Consider the following 23,037-nt stretch of genomic DNA (forward strand, 5'->3'; position numbering starts at 1 on the left):
ATTAGATTTATGGTGATGATTGTGGAACTCTATAACTATGCTAAGAACCACTGAATTATTCACTTGAAATGAGTGAATTTATGGTATATAGGTTATATCTCAATAAAACTGCTTAAAAAACAAAGGTACAAGACAACAATATGCCAAAATATCAATGATGTTTCTACCTTAATGGTATTATTCTCTGTACTTTTCTGTAGTTTCCAAAATTTCATATAATCAAGAAAAAAATTACAAAAATACAAGACAAAAGAAAGAAAAAATAGTAACCTTGGGTAAAAATGGACAATCCCAGATGTTCTTTTTTCTGTTCTTTGACAGTGCTGAGATAAAGACTTTTGTATTTCATTATCAGACTGCTTATCAAACATCCAGTCTTGACTACCCAAAGGCACAATAAACATATTTACTAACATTTATGATACTCATAAGAAGATATCTTCAGAAAGTGGATGTTTTGATTATATGTTAAAATAGAAGTCTGACCATGGAAGTTTTAAATTTTTTTCAAAATATTTTCCTATACGTTTCTTCAGAATAACTTAATCATTATTAACAGAGTAATAACAATTCTCTAATAGTTAATAAATGAAATCATAAAAGATCAAAGACCTTGAAAAATCAAATATATCCATTATGTCACTGTTTTGAATAACAAGACAATCCCCAAACATGCATGTAATTTTAAGTTAACAAAATAAGTCATAGATTCAGAGATCTAGTGAGGACTGAAAAATATTCCAATCCTTGCCCATGACTGCACAAGACTATAAATAAATCATCCCAGAAAACCAGTTTAAAAATTATTTTCCTTACATTTTCAACACCATTCTTCAATAAACATTCTCTCTAAATAATCTCATCAATAATCTCTACAAAAAAGTTACTAAATATATGCCACGCATTGTAGGGATACTGTCTTAACACTTATAAAAATCTGACAATATTTAATAATCAAATATGATATCCTAAAATTGTAAACTAAAATATTCCTACAAATGTACACATTATTTAAAATGGACTAACACAAAGGTGGCACATTAGGAAAAACATATATATGTAAGTTAAGTATCAATGACATTTTTTAGGGTCTAAAACTGCATGATTACCTTATTAGGAATATGTCTAGTGCCAGGCACAGTGGCTCACACCTGTAATCCCAATATTTTGGCAGGACAAGGTGGGAGCATCACTTGAGCCTAGGACTTCAAGACTAGCCTGGGCAACATAGTGAGACCACATCTCTACAAAAAAATTTAAAAATTAGCTAACCATGGTGGCACGCACCTGTGGTCCCAGCTACTCAGGAAGCTGAGGCAGGAGAATAGCTTGAGCACAGGAGTTCGAAGTTGCAATGAGCTATAATTACATCACTGTACTCTAGCCTGAGCAACACAGTGAGACCCTATTGCTAAAAAAAGTTTTTAATTTGAAAGAGTATGTCTAATTGATTTAATATAATTGAGTATAATCACACTAATAAAGATAAAAATACTTTTAAACCATTATTGACATGTAGGGAGAAAATAAAGAAACCTGAGTAAAGTCTCTTAAAATTTAAAAAATATTACATATGTCCTCAAAATCACTGTTATTAACCTGCCCAGGCCTTAACTAAACTGGAGATAATCCAGAGTTCAACCAAAAGGAAAGAAACAGTAAGAACAATAAAATCCAAAGGGTACTAAAAATTGAACTAACTTAACTCATAATGGTGACCAAGAATAACAGGTATATTTAACCTGCATTTTTGAAAAGGGAATCAGGAAAGTTTACATATAAGTCATATCTGACCCAGTTCAAAAAAAATGCAATACACCAAATTAGTTACAACTCCTTAGAAAATCTCACAGTCAAGAAATTAACCTCAGGGAATTTCATGCAGTTTGTAAGCTGGAATTCAAATGGAAAAATATCGACGACAAAAACAAAAACAGAAATTTGATTTACCTCTACCAAGAAAGTGTAGTATGAGTCCTTGAGCCAAGAGCATCTGGCCAGTTCTCAATGTGCAGCCCCACCCACAGTCTGTTGTCAAAGCTGAGCCTTCTATTTGAGGGAATTCTTCCCTGTAGGTCAGCCATATTCTAGAAATGAAATCTTTACGAAATTCTTCTACATTTCCTGCAATTACGTGATCCTCTATTGTACATCCCGACTCTGCAGGTAACGTTTTATCTTCATCTAAAAAATGAACATACGGTCTAAAGATAACCAGAGAAATGTCTATAATGGTAACAAACATTATCATTACTGTCTTAAGATGTGAAGTATGTCACAATCTTTCCAATCCTTTTTTTCTAATTTTATCTTTTAAAATAAAGATATGAAAATCAAGTTAGATTTTCATAACTGCCTATGAAAATCAAGTTAGAATGAATGCTGAAATGTTTTACATACTGTAGAGTTAACTAATATAAGGTATTATCAACAATACTCTTGTTATTAATAATAATATCCTATATTCTATACATAATTAACTCTTTGAAGAGGGGACACAGACAAGGATGATATTAGATTTCTCACTGGAAACAAAAGAAGAAGATAGTGCAGCAACATCTTCAAAGTAGTGAAGAAAAAAAATCATTAACTCAGAATCCTATATGCAGCAAAAACACCTTTCAAAAATAAAGGCAAAATAAAGACTTTTTCAGATACACAAAAGCTGGAAGAAGACATCACCAGCCAACCTGCATTAAAAGAAACCTTAGCCAGGCATGGTGGCTCACATCTATAATCCCCAGCACTTTGGGAGGCTAAAACAGGAAGATTCTGGCTGGGCGCGGTGGCTCACGCCTGTAATCTCAGCACTTTGGGAGGCTGAGCCAGATGGATCACTTGAGGTCAGGAGTTCAAGACCAGCCTGGACAACATGGTGAAACCCCATCTCTACTAAAAATACAAAAATTAGCCAGGCATGGTGGCAGGCACCTGTAGTCCCAGCTACTCGAGAGGCTGAGGCAAGGGAATCGTTTGAACTCAGGAGGCAGAGGTTGCAGTAAGCCAAGATCGTGCCACTGCACTACAGCCTGGGCAACAGTGAGATCCTCATTTCTAAATAAAAATAAAAATTAGCCAGGTGCGGTGCAGATACTTGCGAGGCTGAAGTGTGAGGATGAGGATCACTGGAGCCAGGAGGTTGAGGCTGCATTGAGCCATGATTAAACCACTGGTCCAGATGGAAATACAGATTCACACAAAGGAATGAAGAACACCAAACATGATACCTTCTTTGAAGGATATTTGACTATTTAAACCAAAATAATAGTAATTTACTATGGGGTGGATAACATATTAAGTAAAATGTGTGGGCTGTATAACATATAAATAAGTAAAATGTATGACAACAATATCATAAAGACCAAGAGGGAGAAGGTGAAGTATACTGTAAGGCTCTTGGTATATCACTTGAAGGCAGACTGTGATAAGTCAGAGATGTATACTATAAACTTTAAACCACTAAAATAACAATAAAAAGTTATAGCTAATAAGACAACAAAAGAGATAAAAGAGAATGATAAAAATACTCAATCCAAAAGCAGGTAGAAAGGGAGGAAAAGAAAACAAAAAAAAAAGATTTAACAAATAGAAAGCAAATAATGACATGATACATTTAAACCTAGCTTTATCAATAATCATATTAAAAGTAAACGGTTTAAACACATTTATTTATTTATTTATTTTTAGTTTTTGAGAAAGAGTCTCGTTCTGTCACCCAGGCTGGAGTGCAGTGGTGCAATCTTGACTTACTGCAATCTCCGCCTCCAGGGTTAAAGCCATTCTTGTGCCTCAGCCTCCTGAGTAGCTGGGATTGCACGCATGCACCACAATGCCAGGCTAGTTTTTGTATTTTTAGTTGAGACGAGGTGTCTCCATGTTGGCCAAGCTGTTCTCAAACACCCGGCCTCAAGTAATCCACTTGCCTTGGACTCCCAAAGTGTTGGGATTATAGGCGTGAGAGCCACCGTGCCTGGCCCTAAACACCTTAATTTAAAAGGCAAAGATTATCAGATTGGATAAAAAAGCAAGACTCAGCTAGTACTTCCTATAAGAAACATATTTTAAATGTAAAGACACAAATAGATTAAGTGTAAAGGATGAAAAAAGATATACCATGCAACTTTAAGCAAAAGAAAGCTGAAGTGGCTATATTTTTTATTATTATTATACTTTAAGTTCAGGAATAAATGTGCAAAACATGCAGGTTTGTTACATAGGTATACACATGCCATGGGGTTTGCTGCATCCATCAACCTGTCATTGACATTAGGTATTTCTCCTAATGCTATCCCTCCCCTAGTCCCCCACCCACTGACAGGCCCTGGTGTGTGATGTTCCCCTCCCAGTCTCCATGTATTCTCATTGTTCAACTCCCACTTATGAGTGAGAACATGCAGTGTTTGGTTTTCTGTTCCTGTGTTAGTCTGCTGAGAAGGATGGTTTGCAGCTTCATCCATGTCCCTGCAAAGGACATGAACTCATCATTTGTTATGGCTGCATAGTATTCCATGGTGTATATGTGCCACATTTTCTTTATCCAGTCTATCACTGATGGGCATTTGGGTTGGTTCCAAGTCTTTGCTATTGTGAATAGTGCCGCAATAAACATACATGTGCATGTGTCTTTATAGTAGAATGATTTATAATCCTTTGGGTATATACCCAGTAATAGGAGTGCTGGGTCAAATGATATTTCTGGTTCTAGATCTTTGAGGAATCGCCACACTGTCTTCCACAATGGTTGAACTCCCTTTACACTCCCACCAACAGTGTAAAAATGTTCCTATTTCTCCACATCCTCTCCAGCATCTGTTGTTTCCTGACTTTTTAATGATCACCATTCTAACTGGCGTGAGATGGTATCTCATTGTGGTTTTGATTGCATTTCTCTAATGACCAGTGATAATGAGCTTTTTCCATATATTTGTTGGCTGCATAAATGTCTTCTTTTGAGAAGTGTCTATTCACATCCTTCACCCACTTTTTGATGGGATTGTTTTTTTCTTGTAAATTTGTTTAAGTTCCTTGTAGATTCTGGATATTAGTCCTTTGTCAGATGGAGAGATTGCAAAAATTTTCTCCCATTCTATAGGTTGCCTATGTACTCTGATGATAGTTTCTTTTGCTGTGCAGAAGCTCTTTAGTTTAATTAGATCCCATCTGTCAATTTTGGCTTTTGTTGCCATTGCTTTTGGTGTTTTAGACATGAAGTCCTTGCCCATGCCTATGTCCTGAATGGTATTGCCTAGGTTTTCTTATAGGGTTTTCATGGTTTTAGGTCTTAGTTTAAGTCTTTAATCCACCTTGAGTTAATTTTTGTATAAGGTGTAAGGAAGGGTTCCAGTTTCAGTTTTCTGCATATGGCTAGCCAGTTTTCCCAGCACCATTTATTAAATAGGGAATCCATCCCCATTTCTTGTTTTTGTCAGGTCTGTCAAGGATCAGATGGTTGTAGATGTGTGGTGCTATTTCTGAGGCCTCTGTTCTGTTCCATTGGTCTATATATCTGTTTTGGTTACTGTAGCCCTGTAGTATAGTTTGAAGTCAGGTAGTGTGATGCCTCCAGCTTTGTTCTTTTTGCTTAGGATTGTCTTGGCTACGCGAGTTCTTTTTTGGTTCCATATGAACTTTAAGGTAGTTTTTTCCAATTCTGTGAAGAAAGTGAATGGTAGCTTGATGGGGATAGCATTGAATCTATAAATTACTTTGGGCAGTATGGCCATTTTCATGATATTGATTCTTCCTATCCATGAGCATGGAATGTTTTTCCATTTGTTTGTGTCCTCTTTTATTCCCTTGAGCAGTGGTTTGTAGTTCTCCTTGAAGAGGTCCTTCAGATCCCTTGTAAGTTGGATTCCTAAGTATTTTATTCTCTTCGTGGCAATTGTGAATGGGAGTTCACTCATGATTTGGCTCTCTGTTTGTCTATTACTGGTGTATAGGAATGCTTGCAATTTTTGCACATTCATTTTGTATTCTGAGACTTTGCTGAAATTGCTTATCAGCATAAGGAGATTTTGGGCTGAGACAACAGGGTTTTCTAAATATACAATCATGTCATCTGCAAAAAGAGATAATTTGACTTCCTCTCTTCCTATTTGAATACCCTTTATTGCTTTCTCTTGCCTGATTTCCCTGGCCAGAACTTCCAATACTATGTTGAAGAGGAGTGGTGAGATAGGGCATCCTTGTCTTGTGCCAGTTTTCAAAGGGAATGCTTCCAGCTTTTGCCCATTCAGTATGGGCAAAATATGGGTTTGTCATAAATAGCTCTTATTATTTTGAGATACATTCCATCAATACCTAGTTTATTAAGAGATTTTACCATGAAGCACTTTTGAATTTTATCGAAGGCCTTTTCTGCATCTATTGAGATAATCATGTGGTTTTTGTCATTAGTTCTGTTTATGTGATGGATTACATTTATTGATTTGCGTATGTTGAACCAGCCTTGCATCCCAGGGATGAAGCCGACGTGATCACGGTGCATAAGCTTTTTGATGTGCTGCTGGATTTGGTTTGCCAGTATTTTATTGAGGATTTTCGCATCAATGTTGATCAGGGATATTGGCCTGAAATTTTCTTTTTTTGTTGTGTTGTCTGTGAAGTGGCTATATTAATATCAGACAAAATCGACTTCAGACCAAAGAATATCACCAAGAATAAAGAAGGTCATTTCATAACTACTAAGGAGTCAATTCATTAAGAAACAATAATAAATAATTCTAAATGTTTATGTACCTAACAACAGAGCTTCAAAATACAGTTAGTCCTCACTTAATGTTGTCAATAGGTTCCCAGAAACTGTGACTTTAAGCAAAATGATGTATAATAAAATCAATTTTTTCCTCATCATTGTTATAATGAAATGAAGTTGAACAAAAGGATGTTGAGGACCCGCTGTACATGGTTTCACTTAAAGTTGCAGTTTCCAAGAACCTATCTATGACGTTAAGTAGGAATTACTATAAAGGAAGCAAAAACTGATAGAACTTCAGGAAGAAATAGACAAATCCACAACGATAGATGTTAAATCATTTTGGTCCCTGAGATACAATGGGTATATCAGAGATAACCCTAAATTCTAATTTTTAATTAATGACTCTTAGGCCCATCATGTCCTGGTCATCTAAGAGAAACCCTGAAAAAATGCTAGCCAGGTGATAGCATGCAATCTGTGGAAAGATGAGGCTTATTAAAAATAAAATAAATTCTTAATTGTTTTCTTTATAGACAGCTCACAAATTGTAAGAAATTTTTTTTACTTTCGGTATTCGGTCTAGATACTACTAGGAGGGCCATTTGGATTTATATACTATATACGTCGACATAACAGTGCACAGCATGATATACTGAGAAGGAAAAACTGCATAATACAAGGAAATAAGTTTGTAGCTCAGAAAGGTAGGAAGATAAGTTTAAAAGCTTGATAAATCAGGACAGATTCAGCATTGTTAAAATAATCTAATTTTTGCAACCATGTTCTAATATTACTAGAAATTAAATAATAGAGACAGAATCAAGTTTAAGAATCTTGTATTAAATTCTTATGAATAAATTCATTGTAGATGACTTGGAGGGTAGTAGTGATATAAAATCACTGTGGCTGAAAGCCGCTACCTTCTAAGCACTTAGACTTGTGAGATATCAGAATGTCAATGCCTTCAAATAGAAAGGGAACTGAAACAAATGAACGAAACTCTCCATCAGATAAATGCCACAGAAAATGAGAGATGAGTGACTCCAGCTAAAGTAATTTCACTAAAATCCTTAGCAAAACAAAAGTAACTATTAAAAAATTTCTCTATGATAGAAAATGAGATACTAAAGAATCAAGAATTTAAGTAGGAATATGATCCAGTTATAAATAGATTTCAAATATTAATTTGAATTCATGCCTTTATAAGAAAAACACTGAAAACATGTATCTGTTCTAGCTTGTCCACTGAAACGGCCTGGGTCAATATCATCCCCACAAAGCACCTTTGCACTCAGATTATGGTCTCTAACACTTTTTCTTCTAAAGAAAAAAAAAAAAACAAGGACTCAATGGGAAATTGCTAGCTTCCTATCTGATATTGAAAAGTACAAAGTGGGTCTGAACACGTGGTTTGGAAGAAAACAAGATGTTTCGTAAGATTTATGTGGTTTTGTTGAAAGATACAGAAGCAAATCTCAAAGGACCTTCCACTGGCCAATGTCACGACAATTTGAGCATCAAAAGATAATTGGTTGAGATCAACCAACATACAGTAAATGTGAAAAGCCATAAGTCTGCAATGACAAAAAGAAAATGTTAGCATTAAAATATCTTAAATGAGGTGAAGAGAATATTATATTTCTGTTGAGGCAACAAAGAAAGTCTTGACCAAGGCAGAGCAGTAACCTCTAGACATGTGTTAAGAACTAGAAATTCACCAAAGTGAATATTTTTCTAATTATTTAATGTCTCTCATCTGTTGGACTGTAAGTTTCTTGAGAGTAAAGACTGTATATTTCATACTTTCAGCAGTAACCCCAGTGCCTGGCACATAGTAACCTCTCAATAAATAATTGTGGAATGAATGAATAACTTTATTCATCTAATCCTCTTCTTGTGAATACTTGTTTCCAACTTTTTATTAAAGCTACAATGAAATTCTTGTACATGTGTTTTCCACACATATGGAGAACTTCTCTGTAAATACTTAAGCATCTTAGAAATGTTGGGTCGTAAGTTAAACATATTCTCTATTTTTCTAGGTACTCTCAAATTTCTCACAAACAGGTTAGACCAATTTACCCTCCCACCAACAGTGTTTCAGTTCCTATTTCTTCATACCCTTGCTAACACTTGATATCATCGAACCTTCAAATTTGTGTATATTATATCTGATAAGTAAGAACGGTATCTCATTTTATTTTGCATTCCCTTCATTACCAGGATATGCATTTTCTTGTATTTGGCCATTCAAGTTTCTAATTAAACAGCACCTCTTCACAATCTTGGCTCATTTTTCTTGGGTTGTTCAAGTTTTTCATATTCATTGCATATTCATTTGTGGTTCTTTATTATTTTGGAGACTAATCTTTCCTGATACATCTTCACACATGCACATATATATACATATATGTATATATAGATACATTATATATAAAATATATAATTATAAACATATAATTATGTTTATAATTATTATATATTATATAAATTACATTAGTATATTATATATTATTAAATATTATATATTACATTAAGTGATATATAATTATACATTATAATTATATAATTATAATTGTAGACTATTATATATTATATACACTATATATGTCTATATGTATTTATATATACATGTGTATACATATACATATGTATTTTTAAATATACGTGTGTATATATACACATATGCATATAAACATATATATACATTTACTATAATGTACATATGTTTATTATATATGTATATTTATACATATTTGTATAAATATCATGTGGATATTTTTAATTTTATCTGGTCAAACTGATTAATATTTCCCTTTTATAGACCATGTTTTACAGTTTATACAAGTTCTTCTTGGCTGGCACGGTGGCTCAAGCTTGTAATCCTAGCCCTTTGGGAGGCCAAGACAGGAGGACCACTTGAGCCAAGGAGTTCGAGACAACCCTGGACAACATAGGGAGACCCTGTCTTTACAAAAAATAAAAATTAAAAATTAACTGGGCATGGTGGCACACACCTGTGGTCCCAGCTACTTGGGAGGCTGAGATGGGAAGATCATTTGAGCCCAGGGAGGTCAAGGCTGCAGTGAGCCATGATTGTGACACTGTTGCACTCCAGCCTGGACAACAGAGCAAGACACTGCCTCAGAATCTAAAAAATAAGTTTTTCTCTACTCCAATATCATAACCATTCATTCTATAAAACAATGCAATTTAGTTTTAGCACATATCATGTAGCCACAGCAAATAGCACATATCACAGCGTCAGTAAATGTAGACTAGCTGCTGTTAATATGACTGCTTTTACTTTCTATTCGTACCACTCTAGTAAAAATGCTCTCTCAAAAGTCATTAGTAATTTCTCATTGCCAGACCCTACACCCTCTACTCGGGCTATTTCCTGCTCTATCTCTTTTAAGCATTTATACACTTTGTACAACCCCCTTTTTCTACAAATGTCTTTCCTTTGGTTTCTACAGGTATACTATTATGAATTTTGTGCTATATATTGCCTTTCCTTTCTCAGTTTAATTCACTGATCCTTCTTCTTCAGTATATCCTTAAAGATAGATATTTTCCACCTCTACTTTCCATCAATGTGATCTTATCTATTGGCCTTAAATGCCACCGTGCCCACCTTGCTGGAAAAAAAAAAAAATCGATATGTCTATCCTTCACTTCCACACAGCCTACCTCAAATAACACATACCCGAATTTAAATTATCTTTCCCCTAAAATTCAGGCTTCCTCTAGTGTACCACTTTTGGTTACCAACACTATCATCCAAGATGGAGATATTTAAATCTTTGTTTCCTCTGTCTCTGAAGACCCCAAATCCAATCATCTGCCAGATGCTGTTGATCCTACCTTAAAATATCTCAAATCCATCCTCTCTTTTCCAGATCCACTGCCCTGTATCAAAGTCATCATGTCCTGTCTACTGACTTTCAATTCTTTTACATTACCATCAGTTATCTTTCTAAAGCATGAAATGGAAAAACACTTCCTTTTAGTCTACATTCAACACTTCACTACTGACACCAAATGTGTGAAGGTTTTTCCCACACCAACTGATTTTCCAACTCTCCAGACACCAACCAGGAATCCTATACTTCAATCACGAACTAACTACCTGAAGTTAGCACAGACCCCACAGGGTAAGGACTGTCCCATAAGATCAATCTCCACTTCAGATGCCAATCATCAGAAGTAGGTTCCAGATTACCCATACTTCCGTCCAACTTGGCTACAAATCAGTGGTTCCCACTATCCCCTCCTCAGGTTTGGTAATTTGCTGTGATGACTCACAGAACTCAAGGAAACACTTGGTTATATTTCACCATTTATTATAAAGAATATCATAAAGAATACAGATTAAAAGGTACACAGAGAAAGGTCTAGAAGTGTCCCAAGCACAGGAGCTTCTGCTCCCGTGAAGTTGTCAGGAGTTGAAGGAGTGTGTTACCCTCCCAGGAGGTGGATGTGTTCACCAATCCAGAAGCTCTACATATCCCGTATTTCAGGGATTCTTATGGAGGCTTCATCACATAGGCATGATAAATTATCAACTCAATCTCCTCTTCCCTTGCCCAGAGGATTGGGAATGGGGCTGAAAGTTCCATTCTAATCTTGGCTTGGTCTTTCTGGTGACAAGATGCCATCCAGAAACCCACAGAGTCACCTCATTAGAACAAAAGATGCATTCTAATCACCCAGGAAATTCCAAGGGATTTAGGAGCTCCATATGAGACACTCCCATCACCCCCATCACTCAGCAAATTGTTAAGAGTTTTACCAACTGTGTTAGGAACTGGGATCAAAGACCAAACACAAGAACAAAAGACGTTCCTAGCACCCCTACCGCTCAGGATATTATAAGAGTTTTAGGAGCTCTGAGTCAGGAACAGGGGGCAGAAACTAATATATATAATTCCTATGATTTCACAAGCATATATTCAGTTATGATTTTGATGTGCTCCTTCTGGGCATGATCAATGTCCTAGCCAGCATGTTTTCAACAAATGATTACTAAAAATAATTAAATGAAATTTTTCATTTCATTGCTCAAAAATAATCATTGTAATTAAGAAGCCAGCTGGGTACCCCATCTCCTACCTCTCTGAAAACTTAGTAAAGTTGTTTAAACCAAAAATGATATGACATGTAGAAGGCAAAGCTAGCCCTAAGGCTTCTGCTAATTCTTCACAGCTTAAGGTTTCATGGTCCTATGTGCTTCTAGCTCTTGCGATGATAATGTGTTGTTTTTTTCATCCCAGATGCCAAATTTCACCTTTTTCCAGAAAAATTCCTCTTACATCAAGTATTTCTTGAGCTTAACTGACTTTACTGAAGATCAGGGACAATAACAAGGAAACCTCTCAATGGACATACAGCCTCCGGCTGCCTTTCTGGATCTCTCTCTTTTCTTATCCCCTCCTCCCACACCTTTCTCCTTTCCTATATCCCCAATCCTACTCCAGAAAAGAAGTCTTCTATTTCCCTCATTCATAGCTTCTTTATCATTTACTTTTCATCGCTTGATTTTTCAAAGTATTTCTTCCAAAATATATATATATAATGCTATCCTAAGAATAATTCTAATGAGTTTTTAATTTTTGAAATCATAAATAATATCACTTAAAATGCTTATATGTATCAGACATATATATAGAAATCCATACTCTCAACCATACGTATTGCTGTGGTTGTCCTCTGCCCAAAAAAAAAAAATGACCTAACTCTTTAGCACAGCACTCAAGATCTTCCTCTGTAATTTGGTCCTTTTCAGAATTATCTCCCACCATAGCTAAACTGGACACCTGTCTGTCTCCTAAATATGCCCTTTATTAACTCACTGCTATTGCTTTCATCATGCCATTCTATTTACCTAAAATGCATTCCTTCTTTATCAAATTCCTACTTATCCTTCAAGACTGTTGTAAGGACTCAACAGTTAATACATGTAAATTATTTAGAATATCGCTTGGCACATTATAAATGCTCAATAAATGTCAGCTGTTATTACTACAAGCCATTTACAGGTTTTAGAAAATTGCTAATAAATGATATACCAAAATAGGTCAACCAAAAATGAAAAGCCATGATAACAACATACTGTAACACATATTCACTCTCTCTCGTTCTCACACACAAAACACAAAACCAAGCAAGGATGTATATTTAAAAGAATGCCAGTATTAGAGACATAGTCTTGGTTTAAATTTCAGCTCTGCCATTTAATACCCATGTGACTTTGGACAAATTATTTAACTTCTCAAATTTCCTGCCTTCACATTCACAAGATGAGAATACCTGAATCTACCTTGTAGGTTTCTTGTGAGAATTAAAGATATTTCCTAAAGAGCCCAGCATGGTGCCCGGCACCCAGTGAGTGACATGAATTATTAAAAGAAAATATAAGAAAATTTTTGAAAGAATTAATATACGTAGAAATTCAAAACCATCAAGTAAAGTCAATTTCAGATACTGAAACATCCTTAAGAATTAAAAAAATTATCATTTTTAGATTAACTAAGGTGATACTTTTAATTATCAGAGAATGTGACAAACAATATTAACATATCAATTCAAATAATATTTACTTAGTACTCATACTATAAGTCCAAAATTATGGGGATATAACAAAAGATGACAAGGTCCTTATCCTCAACTAGTTAACAAGAAACCCAAACAACATAGTAATATATTATGAGCTATAAGAAATACAAATACTTAAAAGAAATACTGCAAAAGTAGATTAATCTAGAAATAAAATAATAAAAAGTTACATGATGATTTCTACAAAAATTTTTAAATGCTTTACAAATTTTGTACTTACCTTCATATTTAAAATGGTAACATTTTCCAAGCAATAATACAGGAGAATTTCTACTAAAATACGTCTTTGTTTTCAACACCCAACCTAGCAAAAAAAAAAAAAAAAGAAAAGAAAACGTTTTGTAATTAAAAGATTTCAGACTAAAAGTCTAGCAGCATTTTCTTTTATTTAATTTCAAGCCATCAATTATTATTTATGGATGTGCATTTTTGGCAACAGTTGCAAAATACAATATTTGAACAATGAACTGGAAATAAAGGCAATTTATGCTAGTTTCAAATAAAGTTAAGAATTTTAAACACACTTTAAAAACTATCCAATTAAAGGACATAAGAAAGAAAAAATTTTAATTTTAATTTATTTTCAGATAGCTCATAACGGTCTTTATCAAGTTCTCACAATGTTCTTATGGTACATAATTTAAACTGCCAATTGTGTTTTTCCTGAATTTGCATTATCAAGGGGTTTTACTGAATTCTGTTTTCACACTTATTTTATGAATATGAGCTTTTTTCCTGTTGAAGCTGGTTCTGCCCAAGTACTTCTCCATCTTAGGTGGGCTTCAAAAATAGCCATATACTCCTTATTAGATTTGTTTGCAAATCAAAAGGAACTAGGTTAAAAATAATATCTAGGAGAAAAATCAGAGGTATCAGTGCACGAACTTTACAGTCTATTTTGTGTGGGAAGAGGCCTATTTTGCTTATTTCCTGGCACAGAGATGAGGCTGCCTGAAATTGTATCTGAAAAGCCAAGGTATTATCATCACCTGAATAAATTCTATATGTTTTAGAACGCTAAAAAAAAAAAAAATTATGCAAGACATGAGGATATTAATATACTCTAGCAACTTAAAAAAAAAGGAAAAAAGGCCAGGCCCAGTGGCTCACGCCTGTAATCCCAGCGCTTTGGGAGGCCAAGGTGGGCGGATCACGAGGTCAAGAGTTCAAGACCAGCCTGACCAACATGGTGAAACCCAATCTCTACTAAAAATACAAAAAAAAAATTAGCCGGGTGTGGTAGTGTGCACCTGTAGTCCCAGCTACTCAGGAGGCTGAGGCAGAAGAATCACTTGAACCTGGGAGGCAGAGGTTGCAGTGAGCTGAGATTGCACCACTACACTCCAGCCTGTGTGACAGAGCGAGACTAAGTCTCAAAAAAAAGGAAAAAGAAAAAAGGAGACCACATCGTATGCTTGAGTTTCTAGGCAATGTTTATGATGATACTTGGCTCTTTCTTCAGGAGATATTTTTAACTACATTCCTTATAGAAATATTTCATTCAAAGTAAAGTATGCCATTTATTCTCAAGAAATTGTCAGTGACTTAAGAGGGAAAATGATAAATATTGCCAAATATTTCTTTGGATTTATACAATTTTTAAAACATGATACTTACTATATTTCATGTTGTTCCAAGCAGATATAAATTTGGTTTTTAGCTTGTCAACTTCATCTGTTCCTGTAGCCTCCATATTCAAATTCTAAAGGAAAAGCCATCACTTGATTGCATTCTTCTGTAGAGTTTAATCTTTTATACTGACTTTAAAAATTAAGGAAAAAATCAGTAATTACTACATACATGGTTACATGGAGCAATACCTGTTAAAGTTACTTAAGTGATTAAATACAGTTTGAACTGCAAATGAACAAAACAATTTCTCTTTTTACACTCAGAAATAAACAGAAAACCAATTTCTCATTTTACAAACAGAAATCTTATAGAATAAGATATTCTATATTTTAATTACAAAAAACCTTTACTAACAAATATACAACAATAAACCTATCATGCAAAACCAAGCAATAATCTCCCCCAGCTGCTCACAATTGAATACAATAAATCAATTTAGTAACACAGCTCTGCTCTGGTGCATTGGCGCAAGTAAGAATATCCAAGATTTGTTTTATCTGTAATTAGAGAAGGGGATTTGAAATCTTATAAAAAATCTTGACTATCTTCAGAATGGAAGCTTCCACTTATATTGATTAGTCACTACTTTCACATCACATAAAGTCTAATTATTTTGTTTTGTTTTTTAAATAAGACATTTCCTATGTTTCCTTCCTATCTCCATACTGCAGCACTTAAACAAACAGAACGGCTTAAATTTATAACGGAAAATGTTCTTATTTTAAAATAGAATAAATGTAGCTCATAAGTGTTTGTTTTATTACTGACTTTAGGGAAAATTGAGATGTGTGATATAATCTCAAAAGGAACAAATTATAACTGAAAATGCTTGTGCTTATTTGCAATAATTCACAGTTTACTTTTCAAGAAAAGAATGCTGCACAGAACATTACCCTTTTAAGATTAGAAATATCTACTCAAAAATATTGATACATTCATTTCTCTAACAATAGACATTCCATTTTATAATATGTATTAAAAGTTACCAATTATACATCATAGTTCTGAGCCAGGAGAAAGCATGGTCTATTGGAAGAACTTAAAAAGTCAATGTGACTAGAAAACAGAAAAGTCTAAAAAAGTGGCATGAGATGTCTAAAAAAGTGGCATGAGATGAGGCTATAGGGTTATATAGATGCCAAAGCACAAGGGGCCTTGTAGACCAGGTTAAAAATTTTGTTCTTTATCCTAAGAGCAATTTGTTTCAAACAGGAATATCATAACCAGATTCAGTAGGTTTGTTTGTTTTACTTCAATAGCAGCATGGAGAAGAACATGGAAAGGAACAAGAGTAGATAATGAGTTTACCACTACAGGTTGAGTATCCCTTATCCAAAATGCTTGGGACTGGAAGTGTTTGGATTTCTTTTTTTTTTTTAATATTTGCATTATGTATACTTACTAGTTGAGGATCGTTAATCCGAAAATCCAAAATCCAAAATGCTCCAATGAGCATTTCCTTTGAGCATCATGTTGGCACTCAAGAGGTTACAGATCCTGGAAAATTTCAGATTTCTGATTTTCGGATTAAGGATGCTCAACCTGTATTATACAGGACTAGGAGATGATAGCTTGGACTGGAGCAGTGAAAATGGAGAAATGGACATCTGAGGAAACATGTAGAAAATTCAGTAAGTCTTGGTGATACAATGGATATGGAAGGTAAAGAACAGGGATATGCCAAAGATATACCCAGGCTTTGGTCTGTGAAACTAAACAGATGGTGCCAATCACTGAGATAGGAAACATCAGGAGAGGGAGAGGTTAGAGGGAGAAGATTATGGATTTGAGATATGTGGTATTTAAGATGTCTCTGAGAAACACTAGCAGAGAGTAGTTCTTTTCTTTTTTTTTTTTTTTTTTTTTTTTGGAGACAGAGTCTTGCTCTGTCCCCCAAGCTGGAGTGCAGTGGCGCAATCTCAGCTCACTGCAAGCTCCGCCTCCCCGGTTCATGCCATTCTCCTGCCTCAGCCTCCCGAGTAACTGGGACTCCAGGCGCCTGCCACCACATCCGGCTAATTTTTTGTACTTTTAGTATAGACGGGTTTTCACCGTGTTAGCCAGGATGGTCTCCATCTCCTGACCTCGTGATCCGCCCGCCTCGGCCTCCCAAAGTGCTGGGATTACAGGCGTGAGCCACCGCGCCGGCCTTTTTTATTTTTTTTTTAAGATGGAGTCTCGCTCTGTCTCCCAGGCTGGAGTACAGTGGCAACATCTCGGCTCACTGCAATCTCCACCTCCCAGCAGGCTGGTCTTGAACTCCTGACCTCGTGATCCACCCACCTTGGTCTCCCAAAGTGCTGGGATTACAGGCGCGAGCCACCACGCCCTGCCATTCTTTTCTTTAATCATTAGATAAATTATTGCCAGGCACTGTTCTAGGCACTGCAGGTACAGCTGAGAACAAAGGCAATGAAATCCCTGTTCTCTTGGAATTTACACTCTAGATATATTCTCGGGATGTCAATCAACTAGGCAGTTGGCTATATAGATCTGGAGCTCAAAGGAGAGGTCTGGGCTAGGCATATTAATTTGAGAACTGCTGATGTATAAACGAGAATGAAAGCTATAAACACATTCCTCAAGGACTCTGTTTTTTTGTTGTTGTTGTTTATACCCCTAGCACTTGGCATAGTTCCTGGTACTTAAGGATGATATTTAAGGCCCTTCATGAAATAACCTCTGCCTACTTACTCAGCTTCCTCTTTTACTACTTCACATGCAGCATATGCTGAAACCACATTTAATATTAATATCAAAGCTTCCTGAACTTGGTATGTTATCTGGTACCTCATGCCTTTGCATCTGTTCCCTCTAACTCAAGTGCCTTACTGCTCACCCTCGCTGTATGATGACCTTACTATCATGGAGTCCCTGAAACCCAGCTTTGGTTTCACTTCCTCTGGTAAGACTGGTAAGATTTCCTGACTGCCCTCTCTAAACTTTAAACTAAGGTAGTTATCCTTCTCTTAGTTCTCATAGGATCCTACGTTTTCCTGTATCACCACATTCATTGCACTATACTGTAACTGACTGTTCTTAAATTCTGCCTGGCACAGAATTGGTTCTCAAAAATATTTATTAAAGGAATCAGTGAACTGATATGAAATATAGGTATATCACTAGCAGCACTCTCACCAGAATTAGAATTTTTTTTTAACTGACACTAGAATAAAGAAAAGGAAAGAAGAATTTTCCTCAAGAAAACTGCATACATAATTTAGCAAAATCTGGAAAAGCAAGAAAAGGAAAAGAGTTTATAAAATGTGTGAATTATATATAGTGCATCCATATGATGGATTATGCATCCATTAAAAATGTCTCCTAAAATGGGGAAACACTATGCAGAATCTGAAACTTATGTGTCATATGACACAGGCAAGCGCAGGGACAGCGAAGGGGGAATGAAGGGAGTTAGAAAGTAAGAAAGAAGTACAGCAAAATGTTAAAAGTAGTTTCTCTGTGGTTATTTTTATACCACAGTTGCCCACATTTTCCAAATCTTATACAAAAACATTTATTATTTTTAGAATTTAAAAAAATTATTTTTAAAAAGCCACCAAGCTTGGTCTTCTAGATCCAAAATTTTTTAATGAGAGTATGTGCATGCAGGTATCTTCTTTCTAAGTCTGAAAGAAAGAAGGCCACAGGGAAGACTTTTTGGTTCAGACAGTTCTCATCACCAGCCATCCAGAATACTCTGGACAGTCCTCAGCAAGCGTGAAAACCAAGATGCCTTAATCTGGATGGGGAAAAAATGAAGACAGTGAGCAATTAGACATGTTATATGGGGAAGTCTGTATCTTAGATAATGACGCCTAAGTAAATACAAAAGCAAGATAAGATGCTGTGACAAATCCATGGAGGCAGAGAGTGGAAGGATGGTTACCAGAGGCTAGGAAGGGTAATGAGAAGGTTGGGGGGAGGTGGGAATGGTTAATGGGCACAAAAAAAAAAAAATAGAAAGAATGAATATGACCTAGTATTTGATAGCACAACGGGGGATTATAGTCAATAATAATTTAATTGAACATTTAAAAATAACTAAAAGAGCATAACTGGATTGTTTGTAATACAAAGGATATATGCTTGAGGGAATGGATACCCCATTTTTCATGATGTAAGTATGACACATTTCATGTCTATATCAAAACATCTCATGTACCCCATAAATATATACACCTACTATGTACCCACAAAAATTAAAATTAAAAATTAAGATGCTGTGATAGATACAGAAATTAATGAAACAAATATTCTAACCTCAAAGGCACTTGGAGTGGAATAAATTGTTGAGTTGTTATTTCATTATTTTTGGTCAAAACTCCTGCTATGTAGCTACACTATTTACTCAGAGTAACTTTACCCCCAAACTTGAAACAATTGAAATGCCTTTGGGACACATCCTTAACTATTCTATGAAAATACTTTCATTATCATTGTTAGATAGAGTAGTTGAGAAAGATAAAATTATTATCGTAAGGTTAAACTAAAGATGAGTTGTTGCTAGTTTAATAAATAATTCAGCATAGTTACTTTTCATATGACTAAAATTAAATTCCATTTTTCTGTAAAGACTGAAACCCACTTTATTTCTGTAACAAAAATTTAAATGGAGCCTGGTGTGGTGGCTCACACCTGCAATCCCCACACTTTGGGAGGCTGAAGGGGAGAAATGCTGGAGCCGAGTTTTCAAGACCAGCCTGGACAACATAGTGAGTTTTTCTCCCTATAAAATTAAAAATTAGCCAGACATGGTGGCGTGTGCCTACAGTCCCAGCTACTTGTGAGGTTGGGGGATCACTTGAGCTGGCTGCAGTAAGCGATGATTGTGCTACTGCACTCCAACCTGGACGACAGAACAAGATACTGTCTCAAAAATAAATAAATAGCCAGGGGCGGTGGCTCACGCCTATAATCCCAGCACTTTAGGAGGCCAAGGTGGGTGGATCACGAGGTCAGGGGTTTGAGACCAGCCTGACCAACATGGCGAAACCCCATCTCTACTAAAAATATAAAAATTAGCCAGGCATGGTGGTGCACGCCTGTAATCCCAGCTACTCAGGAGGCTGAGGCAGGAGAATCACTTGAACCTGCGAGGCAGAGCTTGCAGTGAGCCAAGACTGTGCCACTGCACTCCAGCCTGGGCAACAGAGCAAGACTCTGTCTCCAAAAAAAAAAAACAAATATTAAAATGGCTGTTTCTAAAAATCTTAACTTTGGAGAAATCAGAGATTATTTTGAAAGATGATCCCTTGAGCCATGTTGGAAAGTATCACAAATTGAGACACTTTATAAAGGATAACCAAAAATTCTGATTGAAGAGGAGAGTTGCCTTACCACATATTAAAACACACTATAAAACTACAGTAAAGTTTAGTACTATTTAAATTTATTTTTCTTATTAGCACAGGATAACACTGAATAAAACATAATGGAGAGCACAAATATAAACCCAAGCGTATTTAAGAATTTAGTACCTAATATGAAAAATAACTACACGAGTGAGAAAAGATGGCTAATTTAATAAATAATGCTAAAACAATAAGCTAGACAGTTTTTAAAATAAAGCTAGATGACTACCTCAATAAATGATGAATTCTAGATGAATCAAATATTTAAATACAAATGCAAACACATATGTGCACATACTCCAAAGAAACACAGATTTAAATTATTTTTTAAATCTTGGGGTAGAAAAGGCCTTTCTGGCTGGGCATGGTGGGCTCATGCCTGTAATCCCCACACTTTGGGAGGCTAAAGTGGGTGGGTCACCTGAGGTCAGGAGTTCAAGACCTGCCTGGCCAACATGGTGAAACCTCGTCTCTACTAAAAATACAAAAAAATTAGCCAGGTGTGGTGGCACACACTTGTAATCCCAGCTACTCACGAGGCTGAGGCAGGAGAATCACTTGAACCTGGGAGGTGGAGGTTACAGTGAGCTGAGATTGTGCTACTTCACTCCAGCCTGGACAACAGAGCAAGATTCTATCTCAAAAAAAAAAGAAAAGGTTTTTCTAAGCATGGTATATACAAAACCAGAAATCAGACAGGAAAATGTAATTAAATAAAAATGAAAACTTTGTAGAGAAAGAAGAAAAACAGTATAAGGTTGTTACAATCCAACAATAAGGAAAAATGTTCAATACCAATTACCAATTACATATATAAAGAGTTAATGTCCTTAATATACAAAAAGGTCTTATAAATCAATAAGGAAAAACCTAAACAGAAAAAAAGGCAATTGGAAAAAGAAAAAGGCCATAAACATACAAAATCTTTTCAACCTTACTAGACCTAAGAAATGTACATTAAATGAATTTTTTTCATCACAAGAGATCAAACTGCCAATCCTGAAAAAACAAGCATAATTAACAATAACATAACTATTTCTCAAATTATTAACTCATAAACAATAACATAATTATTTCTCAAATTATTAACTCTTTGATGGAAGAGAATAGCACAGCCAGCACTAACAGACATAAAATCATCTGCTGATGACTAAATTATGGCATATACATATTATAATTATATAGATCTATATTTATCACTATAAAAAGATATCGAGGGCATTGAGTGAGAAAAAAAGGGGAACAGCATAAATATAACTTATGCATGTCAATACATAAATATCATATATGTATATACATATGCCCACACATGTACATATATACATAAAACAATGTCTAGAAGTTCATAATGTTAGTTTCTTTTTTTTTCTTTTTCCCCGAGACAGAGTCTTGCTCTGTTGCCCACCCAGAGTGCAATGGTGCGATCTCAGCTCACTGCAACCTCCACCTCCCAGTTTCAAGCAATTCTCCTGCATCAGCCTCAGGAGTAGCTGGGATTTCAGGCATGTGCCACCATGCCCAGCTAATTTTTGTATTTTTAGTAGAGACGGGGTTTCACCATGTTGGCCAGGCTGGTCTCAAACTCCTGACCTCAGGTGATTCGCCCACATTGGCCTCCCAAAATGCTGGGATTACAGGTGTGAGCCACCGCGCCCAGCCCATAATGTTGGCATCTAAGAAATGAGCCTTTACTTTGACTTTCCTCTTTGTATTTCTCTTTATGATTTAAATTGTTCACATTGAGCATCTTTTAAAAAACATCAATATTATTCAAAAGTAAACTGCTCAAATAAAAAACTGAATACACTAAATTACAAATATAACCAGGTTATATTAAATTCTAACAATACAACTGAAACTGCTGGACTAGAAAATTGACAGAGAAGACATCCTATTACAAAATTCTTAAACAGCTGATAAAGTTAAAATGCTGAGACTTTTTTTTTCTCCTTTTTAAGATAAAGAACCTTATTCTTGTGGTTCTTAAAGACATCAGATTCAGCTATTTAGTCATGTGAACATTTAACTTCCTCAATTTAATTCCCCATGGCAACTCTAGCTAAATAAAGTAACTTGGAGGATTATTCCTTGTTAATTCATAATTTTTATTTCTCCTTAAAATAAATGGGGTAACATTTGGAAAGAGAAAAAGTAATAAATTAATGCTTTGTTCTATTAAAATATTTTATTTATATTTGTGTCAGATAAGCCAAGGAAAGCAAGACAAACAGTACTTTTAGTTTAACTACAAATGAGCAAAAAAAAAAAAAAAAAAACCCACACAAATGAGGAAACCGCTTGCCTTTTGTTAAAAAAAAAAAATTAAAATGCATTTGACTACAAAGCATAAAGAAAAGTAATAATTTAGCCATAATTATAAAATTAGGAATTTTGTAATAGGATGTCTTCTCTGTCAGTATATTTCAATCCCTGTAGCAGTTAAAATGCCTGGTTTCACTGCCCCAGTGATTAACTGATATGCCAAAATTCTTGTTTATTCTATGTGGTGTCATTAGATTCTCAGTCTGGAAAGCATCAAAATAATATACTTCACAATTTCCAAACTATTTTTAGAAGGCGCTTATGAATTATTTCTTTAAAAACTATGAGAAATTATTAAATCTTCTCTTCTTTTTTTTTTTTTTAAGTAAAAAGGGGTCTCCCTCTGTTGCCTAGGATGGACTGTGCAGTGGCACAATCATAGTTCACTGCAGACTTAAACTCCTGCATTCA

General features: G+C 35.3%; 1 protein-coding gene across 13 annotated transcripts in view; it reads right to left on the reverse strand.

Annotated features, from left to right (window-relative positions):
- Positions 1 to 23,037, reverse strand: part of ATG4C (autophagy related 4C cysteine peptidase) — an 81,397-nt gene that overhangs the window by 46,390 nt on the left and 11,970 nt on the right. For 8 of the 13 annotated variants that reach the window (XM_063817234.1, XM_001159883.6, XM_001159976.6 and 5 more), the window contains 3 exons: positions 14,936 to 15,079; positions 13,539 to 13,622; positions 1,951 to 2,184 (listed from right to left, as the gene is read on the reverse strand). In XM_063817234.1, the coding sequence (XP_063673304.1) occupies positions 1,951 to 2,184; positions 13,539 to 13,622; positions 14,936 to 15,011 (394 nt within the window). In that variant the 5' untranslated portion in view covers positions 15,012 to 15,079. Of the gene's footprint in view, positions 1 to 1,950; positions 2,185 to 13,538; positions 13,623 to 14,935; positions 15,080 to 20,840; positions 20,939 to 23,037 lie in introns of all 13 variants that reach the window. The other 5 variants (XM_063817220.1, XM_063817212.1, XM_054683799.2 and 2 more) reach the window with 1 other exon arrangement.

The sequence above is a fragment of the Pan troglodytes genome, chromosome 1, assembly GCF_028858775.2.
Source record: "Pan troglodytes isolate AG18354 chromosome 1, NHGRI_mPanTro3-v2.0_pri, whole genome shotgun sequence".
NCBI classification, from domain to species: domain Eukaryota; kingdom Metazoa; phylum Chordata; class Mammalia; order Primates; family Hominidae; genus Pan; species Pan troglodytes.